At 39.4% G+C, this 9,336-nt stretch overlaps 1 protein-coding gene across 1 annotated transcript in view; it reads left to right on the forward strand.

Moving 5' to 3' along the window:
• The window catches only part of LOC140929003 (protein bicaudal C homolog 1-B-like), a 30,987-nt gene extending 22,690 nt beyond the window's left edge, over window positions 1-8,297 (forward strand). Inside the window, exons 22-31 of the mRNA XM_073378816.1 lie at window positions 474-510; window positions 619-658; window positions 874-977; window positions 2,436-2,504; window positions 3,066-3,131; window positions 4,485-4,527; window positions 5,093-5,161; window positions 5,622-5,686; window positions 6,911-7,010; window positions 7,744-8,297. Of these exons, the coding sequence (XP_073234917.1) occupies window positions 474-510; window positions 619-658; window positions 874-977; window positions 2,436-2,504; window positions 3,066-3,131; window positions 4,485-4,527; window positions 5,093-5,161; window positions 5,622-5,686; window positions 6,911-7,010; window positions 7,744-7,904 (754 nt within the window). The 3' untranslated portion in view covers window positions 7,905-8,297. The remainder of the gene's footprint in view (window positions 1-473; window positions 511-618; window positions 659-873; window positions 978-2,435; window positions 2,505-3,065; window positions 3,132-4,484; window positions 4,528-5,092; window positions 5,162-5,621; window positions 5,687-6,910; window positions 7,011-7,743) is intronic.
• The last annotated feature ends 1,039 nt before the right edge of the window (window positions 8,298-9,336 follow it).

Below are 9,336 nucleotides of genomic sequence, written 5' to 3' on the forward strand. Positions count from 1 at the left end.
CCTCCTAATAGAAGTATTTAAATAGATTCTTTTTTTCCAATTTTGACTGTCAAAGACAATTATAGAGACGTTTTATGAAGTTTTGACGTCTGAGACTGTTAGTGAAATGAATTCCTGATGTTTCCTTTCAAATCAAACATCTTAAGGGAGGTTGGTGGGCTTGTGCATGAGGGGAATTTCTTTTCCCTTAAATTTTTACTTTGGCTGTTACTGCATGGGAGTGAAGGAAGGTGTTCCAGATTGTATGAACAGATTCTCGCGTAAATACCCTGGATACCAGAGGTTTTTTCCCCATGAGTTGCTTCGGGGCGACAGGGCCGGTGTCACGACCGCCAGAAAATGCTTATCGCGCGGGTCACAAGGCATGAAGACTTGACCGAAACCGGAAACGGCGCATGAAAAGTCTCTGGCACCCAGGGTACAAATAGATTCCGTTGAATTCGAGTTTTAACTTTGTTTGTTTCTGTTTTCAGTTTACAAAGGATCCCTCCAAATACGCCGACCCAGACAGTAAGTTTATAGCTTTTTGTGGGTTAGTTTTGTTTGATATTTTGCATTGTTTATTTGTTTTAAGTAGTTGTTCGGTCTCAAACTTCTGATTTTTAATGTCTTTCACAGGCAGATAAGTACGATTACATGAAGACTATGGCGACAGTAGGTAATGCTTTTTTAAAAAAGTTTATTAGCTAAGGTTGCTTGCTGTAATTTAATGTCAACTATTACTAGTTTAATATTAACCTAATGCCATTTGGCCTTATGCTGTTTTATAGTTGAAATAGTGAAACGTAAATCACTCATGTGAGATGATGTGATGACTGCTTGGTTTTTAGAAAGTGTGAAGATGCTAACTCGAAATGTCTTTCTGTTGTTTAGCCATGCAAAGGAAAGTTGTCGTTGACGAAGTAAGAACACCGACCAATACATGGAGCGGACTCGGATTCTCAAAATCCATGCCAGGATCAGCGATAAAAGAATTGGTAAGAACAGTAACGTATGCTCTAAAAGGAGAACATTCTGCCGTACGGATCAAAGAACGTTTATTGAGCGCATGTGTTGTTGGTTATTGTTGGTTTTGCTGTCCTGGCCCGGGTTCCTAGAAAGCCGATTAGCGCTAATCGAGGATTAAATCTCGCTAATCGCGGAATACATTTTGTCTCACGATTTGATCCTGTTCCTGAAAGCATGATTAACCTTAATCTAGGAATAAACTAAGTGTTAATTTTAACCCACCTAGCGAGGTCGATTAAGTCACTAATCGGGGGAAAACGTTAGTAAAACAAACAAAATGGCGGACTTACCGTTGCCTCAGATACGTGAAAAAAAGTTCCGACAGCAAGAAATTGATCTCGACCAATTCACTGATGAAGAGCTTTTCAGTAAAAACGGGTTTGGCCGAGAGTCAATTCAATATTTGGTAGAAATCCTCAAGAACGACCTCGAGAGAAAGACGAGGAGAAAATATAAGCAGTTGCCAGGGTGGTTACTACTTCATGTAATAAATTTGGTCATTATAAAACATGGACTGTGGACTGCGGATTGAATATAGGGACTATGTTATAAAAACTGGGCCAAATATTTCTAGGTAGATGAAGAATTTCGGTTTCCTCTTCTTCTCCTTTGGTTCAACCTAGACCACTTCATTTTCCGCCATTTTCCTTTACTTCACCCATACCTAAACATTTTTCGCGCCATATTTTTTAAAAGCAATCATCCCAAAAACTAGTTAAACCGGTTTATTTTAACACTAATCTCGGATTAGTTAATCGCGGGTTTATTTCGCTTTCAGGAACTCCTTTTAAACCCACGATTAGTTATCCGAGGAATAAGAAAATTAATCGTGGATTTGACGCTAATCGGAGGATAGTTTAATCGGCTTTCCAGGAACCGGGGCCTGAGCTGTAAACACTTGTTTCCACACTCTGAACTGACCTTGGACACCTTGTGATCCCTACACAAAATAATTTCTTATATGGGAGTGAGCACTGACTACAGTGATTAGGGTTGAGCACTGACAATTCACTACTTTCACATAGGCCATAATGCACGAAATTCCATTAATGAATTTGTTTTTCGAAAGTTGAATCAGTTGGTAGTTGTAGATTTTAGATTAATTAATCTCTGCATTCCTGCATGCGTAATAAGCAGTGATAATTATGAAATTTCGAGTAGCTCAATTTTTTTGAGTTTGATGTAAATGTCTTCAAAGCAGTTTAGTCCATTCAAAGATATTTTCCGGAATCTGTCCGAATACAGAGAAGTTATCGAAAAAAATTCACTGGTTATTACGCATGCAGGATTGCAGATTTGAATTTGATACTGGCTGCGGGAACTACCAACAGATTCACTTTTCAAATGGTAAATTCATTAATGGAATCTTGGGGGGTACACTTGACCTAGCTTGACTGCAATGTGCTAACACCTCCTTCATTTTTCAGTTGGATTTCAAGGCCAATAACAAGGGGAATTTGTTGCCTTATAATGGACCACTCAACGGTAGCTTTGAAGTGAGTTTAAATGAAGGCCTTTTTTTCTACTCTACGCTCAGTTATTCTAGATTATAATACAGTTACGATACAGTATTTCATGTTATATTCTAATTGGCTTCCCAGCTCAAACGAATATAAAGCATTTATCATGTAATAGGCAACCACAATTGGGGTGTGTCAACACGAACCGTGTGCAGCGACCCTCTTTACTGTGCCTTCATTAACAAAATGGATGGGAATGATACAACAAACAGAATGAAAACTCGGAAATGTAAAAAAATACAGTAAGAAAGCCACCCTACAAACCGATCTAAACTATGCTCGTGTAACAATGATAACGTAAACGTGCTGAACCTTTCATATAGCAGCATGCAAAAACTACATCTAAGAGAAACTGATAACCCCTAGTCACTGGGTATTTAAATTTGAGGGCGTAGGGACGGTCGTAAGACGCGAATGAATGTAAATGACAACTACTCAAATATATAGCCTACCGCTAATGAAGCAATTGTAACAGCATACCATGTAACACCCCAAAGAAAGGGTTACATAACCCATGATAAATCATTTTCTTTCTAGTCTTCCAATCCTTCTTCGTTGTTCTGCTGTGGTCCTAGAGAGTCCCGCGGCAGAAGTAGTTTTGAGGTACGTATTGATTCTGGCTTGCTTTATACCGTGAAATTCCGAAAATAAACCCCGGGGCTTTTATTTTTCAAAGGCCCTTTTTGAGGGGCTTATATTTGGAGGGGCTTATCTACAGAGGGACGTTTGTGTTCCAAAATCGATTGTGCTAGCCTTATAGTCTGAAAGAAATTTACCCTTTTTGCTTTGTTTTACTTTGTATTTGAGGGCAATTTCCAAGTACAAGCCCCCCGGGGGGGGGGGGGGGGCTTATATTTGGATGGGTGATTTAACGGAGGGTTTTTTGCGTTACGAGTTTGGGGGACTTATATTTGGAGGGGCTTATATATGGAGGGGCTTATTTTCGGAATTTTACGGTATCTCTAAATTGGGATCGGGAGTTCTTCTCGTCCACATGATAGTAAAGACTATGGAAAAAGCGAAAGGGGGAAGGAACTCCCATCTCTCTACTAGGGAGCTTTAGCATGGAAGACGGCGACGGCAGCGAAAACATCACTTTTAAAATGAATTCCCGTTTTTTCAAACTTTGAAGACCGCACTCAAGTTTAGAAAGAGAAAGAAAAATATATTGTGCGTCGCTTGTTTACATCCTCAATAAAACGTGAAATAAGACATTTTCTCGTCGTAGTTGGCAGTGACGGCAAAGAAATTTTCCAAGAAGTGTTACGCACGTGCAAAGTTGTTGTTTTATGTATTAAGCTATTGCATTTTTGCCGTTCTCGTTGCCGTCGCCGTCGTCGTTGCTAAAGCTCCCTATTATCTCTCTACTACAGGCGAATCCTTGTTTACATTCTTTTCCTCATTAGAATATGCTTATAAAATATAATCTCTGAAAATTGAAAGAGCATAACAATTTTAGTTATATCTGAAAATTTGAGCCCGATGTACCGAATAGTTTCGGAGAAATTCTCTTTGAAAAAACCCCAAAGCTCATTAGCGTTTTGCCTCCCAGCAATTTCGCAGTGTTTGATTGCTCCTATTTTCTTTGTTATTGATTGCAAAGAGTTGAAACGTTCACAAACTGCTCAAATTAACCAGCTCTTTCAATTTTTGTACCGAATTTGTCTATACGGCTACTTCCTCTATGGGTAAACTATTATGCTAATGAGCAAAAATGTTAACAATGACGTCACGATGAATCCGCCTGTATCTCTCCTTCTCTTTCCCCTCCCTATTGTCCCCTCTCTCGCTTTTTTCGCTCTCTTCAATCTCCCAGGGCCAAAAAGAGGCCCTCGCAGAGGAGTAGGTTCTCGACTTGTAAAAAAGAACACTAGTACTTAAGAATACTGGCCGCTGCTCAGTGGAATCCAGAAAAAAATATTTTTAGTGTGCAAGTAAAGTTTTCAATTTTTGCAGGCTACGCTCATGACGGAACGATTTGAGGAGGAGGAATTATCAAGTACGTATATCACTGTGTAATTATTCTGATCGTTTAATTTCGTTTGGGGATCGTTTGGTGTAATGATAGTGGCCCTTCTGAGACGGGGCACTCACGCAGAGGAATTTCGAATTATTTCATCCTGAACTTGCTCGTAAACTAAACTATTAGCAGCTGCTACAGTTGATTTGTTTTTACTTTATGAACGTTGTTGTGTCTTCTTGTCTAATTGAAAATGTTGGGATCTTTTAAAGTAGAGAAATTCTTACTTGTCTCCCTAGGGTCGGAAATAAAGCAAAGAAGTAGCTTTCTCTTTAGTGTTTTCACTTGATCCTAGAATTGAGAATTGGAGTTGAAGTTAGTTAAAATTACCGTTTTTCCTCGACAGAGCTTCGCCTTCGAATAAGCGCCGCATCTTCTCAGCACTATTGTTGCTCATAAATCGAAAAAAATCAATAAGCACAGCGGCCCTGTTTCGAGCAAATAAATACGGTAGGCTATTATTCCATGCTAGGGACTTGGGCCGCTTGTGGCACGAGTGCTACTAACCTGTGCCATGTTCTTTCTTGTTGTTTTGTTTTTCCAGGTGAAAGCTCCAGAGCAGGAGCAATTGGTTCCAGAAGAAACAGCTGTTCATCCCTCTCACATTGCTCAGGTGAGATAATCTGTAATTACAGAGACTCACTACAAAGCGGTTTAACTTGAGTTTTACAAATCCAAAACAGAGATTGAGTGCACCAGTCAATCACATTTCGCTGTATAATAAAGTCGATTCGCTTTGCTCTTTTTAGAGCCACCAAGTTTAATGAAAGTTACATTATCCGTACAAAATTATCTACTCATAAAAATGATTATAACAAGATGAGGCACTACTGTATAACCGGCCGCGAAGTAAAAAACAAGAAACGTTTTTATTATGCTTGGAAATTGTCTTTCTACTTTAGTATTTTATGATCAAATTTGGTGGTTTTATGCGCAAAAGTGGATTCTGCAGAACACTGGGTACTTTGCTTAATATTACACGCTTTTGCCTCACTACATGTATATCCCTTAGTGCTGTTTGTTTATTATTTGTAAGTAATGTTTGTTCCCTCGTTATTGTTTTTTTCTGTTAGAACTTTTTGATCTATTTGAAAAGATTGGCCTTACGAAGTATTATAGTATTTTTCAAGAGCAAGAGGTAACTATCTCTACTTCATAACCACCTTCTTTCTGACCATCATCGAAGGTCTAGCTGTTTGTAAGATAAATAAGACAGTAAATTTATTTCTCAGTTATTTTAAGACGCTGAGTGTTGGCCTAGCCCCGGGAATCGAAACCAAGACCTAACGCTTTAGAGGTCAGCGCTCTACCGACTCAGCTAACCCCGTCGCTCATTTCACATTCCCATGGTTACGACTTACCTTTTCGTTCACAAGCTTTTTAATAGCCTGCCTACAGACGTCTCCTGTTTCTTTTATTGCTCAAGGAAAAGTGACAAGTGACGGAAATGGGAGACATCTGCAGGCAGGCTGCAGTTTAAAAGCAATATGTCCAGGATCGATCTTGTTAGCAAAAATTTGCTAGCAAATTGTTTTCGCAATTTTAGCAAAAATAATGATTCACAAGAAAATTTGGTGAGACACTCACTTGCAAATATCGCAAGAGTAGTAAGAAGAACAAATTTGACAAAGATCTCGCGATTGTTGCGAAATTTGCAGACTTCTCGAGGCCTTTCTTGACTTTTTTTCTCTCCAAGTCTATGATTTTGTTAAGTTTGTTCTTCTTGCTACTCTTGCGATATTTGCATGTGAGTGACTTGCCAAATTTTCTAGTGAATCATTTCTTTCGCCTTAAAATTGCGAAAACAATTTGCTAACAAGATCGATCTTGGACATAAGTGAGTCACGCTACAAATTTTAAAAAGCCAAACCTTTTCTTCTCATTAATTGAATTCCACAAAAATCGTCGAGGTTTGTTATTCAAGACTTTATTTAGGTATTGAAACTGTCTCCTGTCGTCTGTTACAACAGATGACAAGGATGGACGTCATGGATTTGGGGCTATAATGGGCCAACTTAGTTTTTCAAGTTATAATGCTATGCCTGTAAAATTCACCAAAAAAATATAATTATGGTTTGTACTCGCTAACGAAATCTGTTTGATATCCTCCGTATAACTCTACAGAAGCATTTTGTTCATGGGTAAAGGCATTAAGTAGTGACTTCAGCACAGAATTGACCCAAAACTGCAAACCTTCTTGTGACACAGCCCCTTAAATAGTGTATTTTGTTTTATTTGGTTCGTCCCCAATAATTCAGTATTGATTAATTAGAAGGACTTTTCTTGTGGACGAATTTTCGGGGACTTAATTTTGTCAATGTTAACTCATTATAACGCCAACATTTTCTGTAATCTTTTTAAGGTTGACTTGCCAACATTTATGACTTTAACCGAAGAGGACTTAAAGGAACTTGGCATCACCGCGTTTGGAGCCAGAAAGAAAATGCTGCTGACAATTCAAGGTGGGTCTTACGTTATATTAACCGTTTTCTTGAAGAGGTGTAGAATTTACTTTACAATACTTTATTTCCGTTGTCACCTGGTGCTTGAATAGCCTGCTAGAAGTAATGGACGCAAGAAAGAACGAGGCGCGCGAGGGAGACACGCGAAAGGAGAGGGAGCCCCCTCTCTCCTGGTGTGTCTCCCTCGCGCGTCCAGTTCTTCCTTGCGCCCATTCCTTCCAAGCGCCTGCTACGCAGGCTACAACTAGAATTTCGCGCGTCACCAACACCCTTTTTGGCTTGGCCAGGACTGGTTTATACAAACTTAGTTTGGCGATGTTGAACGTGGCCGTCGTGTGATGATGGAGGAAGTTTGAATTGTGTTGACAGCTGCAGTTTTAGCCTGTTCACAAACCCTCTTTATATTTTCCCTTTAGAGATCGTCGAGTACAATTGTCAACATTGTTCAGGGCCCAATGTGTACAGGAAATACTTTTGTAATGATGTATCGCGTTAAACGATTTTTTGAAATTACTTTAAAAAACACGTTGAAATGAAAGATATTTTGTTCAACGTATAAACAAACCCGGAGGACTAAGAACAAATAATTTCAGCTCAGCTTTGAGAAAAAAAATGAAACGCACTATGACATATTCCCTTTAATACCATCTCCTGGTCATGTCATAGTTTCCAATGAAATGTTCCCTCATTTTCCATGAGAGTGAAAATCTTTATCTTTAATTTCTCCTCTTAGATATGAAGAACACTCCAAACGTCGAAACGAAGCAGCCGAATCCAAGCCCTGCAGACCCTCCAGGACTTTCACGAAGCCTTTTTTCCGATCATTCTTTCAACCCACTTCCGTTCTATCGACGTCATCCCGGTGGCATCGCCAGCAGGAGTGGAAAATGGTGACAAGTTTGAAAAACAAAACTAATCTATGATTAAATTATCTACAAAGTAGAAGGTACCATTTAGCCCGTTGTGCGAAGAACAGTTTTTCTTACATTTCGTTGAATCGGCGCGGAAAGGTCGGAAAATTCGCCGCTTTAGAAACAAGGAGGGGACCGGAACGCCAAGCCTGCGTCACATCCGAAACAAAAATCTGGTTAAGTCGGTCTGCGAAGCAGCGCCGAAATCCTTGTTCTGGGTCCCACCTGTGTACCAGGATTTGACTACGTGCCATGTTTAGCTCTTAAAAAAAAAACTATTGTCGAGTTACCAATCATTATGAAAGGAAATTCGAAACGTACATTCGGCAATAGACCTTATTCACGATTTCCGCCATCTTTGCACGCGCTAAAGGACTGATGGGAAAAAAAGCAATGTCACGTGGTTCCTCGGAGGGGGGGGGGGGGGGAAACAAATGATACATGCTGCCAGTGCAAAAAATCGCGGTAGAGTTTGTTTGCTCTAGACAACAGAAAATAAAGAACGTTTCATAATAAAGACGATGATGGCAAATTATGGGTAGAAGTAAAAAAAATTGTTACTTCTTTGGATGCTGTATCTACCGTAGATGTCCTCACAACAAACAATAATGTCGTAAATCTTGTCGAAACTCGAAATGTACTTTTTGCTAGACTATTAAATCAAAAGCAAATGCGACCGCGATTTCTTGCATTGGCAGCTTTTATCATTATTTTGTTTGCCCCCTGAGAATCCAAGTGACATAGCTTTTTTTCCCATCAGTCCTTTAGCGCGTGCAAAGTTTTAAGTTTTCAAGTTTCGAGTTTATTTATTATATATTAAAAAACTTTTACAATCAAATCTGACTGACCTGCAGGTAGCTAAAACTAATCGAGGCAGGTCAGTCTCACAAGTTTTAAAATATTACAGATGTCACAAAAAAAGAGATGGACAAAGTAACAGTTTCGCAGAAAAAAAGGAAAGAAATGAGAAAAAATGTGGTTCCACATTAAACCAAGAAAACGGAAAACTAATTAAAGGACAAAAAAAAAAACAATTATGATGATAGGTACAAGTTATATTTGTAGAGAAGAGTTGTAAGTTAATATTTTTGGAGTCTGGTCATGATTTTGTCGTTATCTATATCGTTGTCTTCGGTTTTCAGATGGCGGGTGGTTATGAGTAAGATTTCGGTTTCGGCTCCTGCTATTCGTTGAGTCCTTTGGGGGCACAGAACAGGGATATCGGCGCTGCGACGCAAGCTACGGAACACCGAAATTATTTCTGGGATCCGTTGTTACTTGGGACTCGCCGGTCAGCTACTGGTGAACAGTCCCAGAGGCCTTTGCGAAAGTTAACTCGACCCAGTTTCCTTGTGGTTTCGAAAGTGGCGAATGGTATGGTAACTATCATTATTCTGAAACGTCTACAACTTGAA

Source organism: Porites lutea, chromosome 2 (assembly GCF_958299795.1).
Source record: "Porites lutea chromosome 2, jaPorLute2.1, whole genome shotgun sequence".
Taxonomy (NCBI): domain Eukaryota; kingdom Metazoa; phylum Cnidaria; class Anthozoa; order Scleractinia; family Poritidae; genus Porites; species Porites lutea.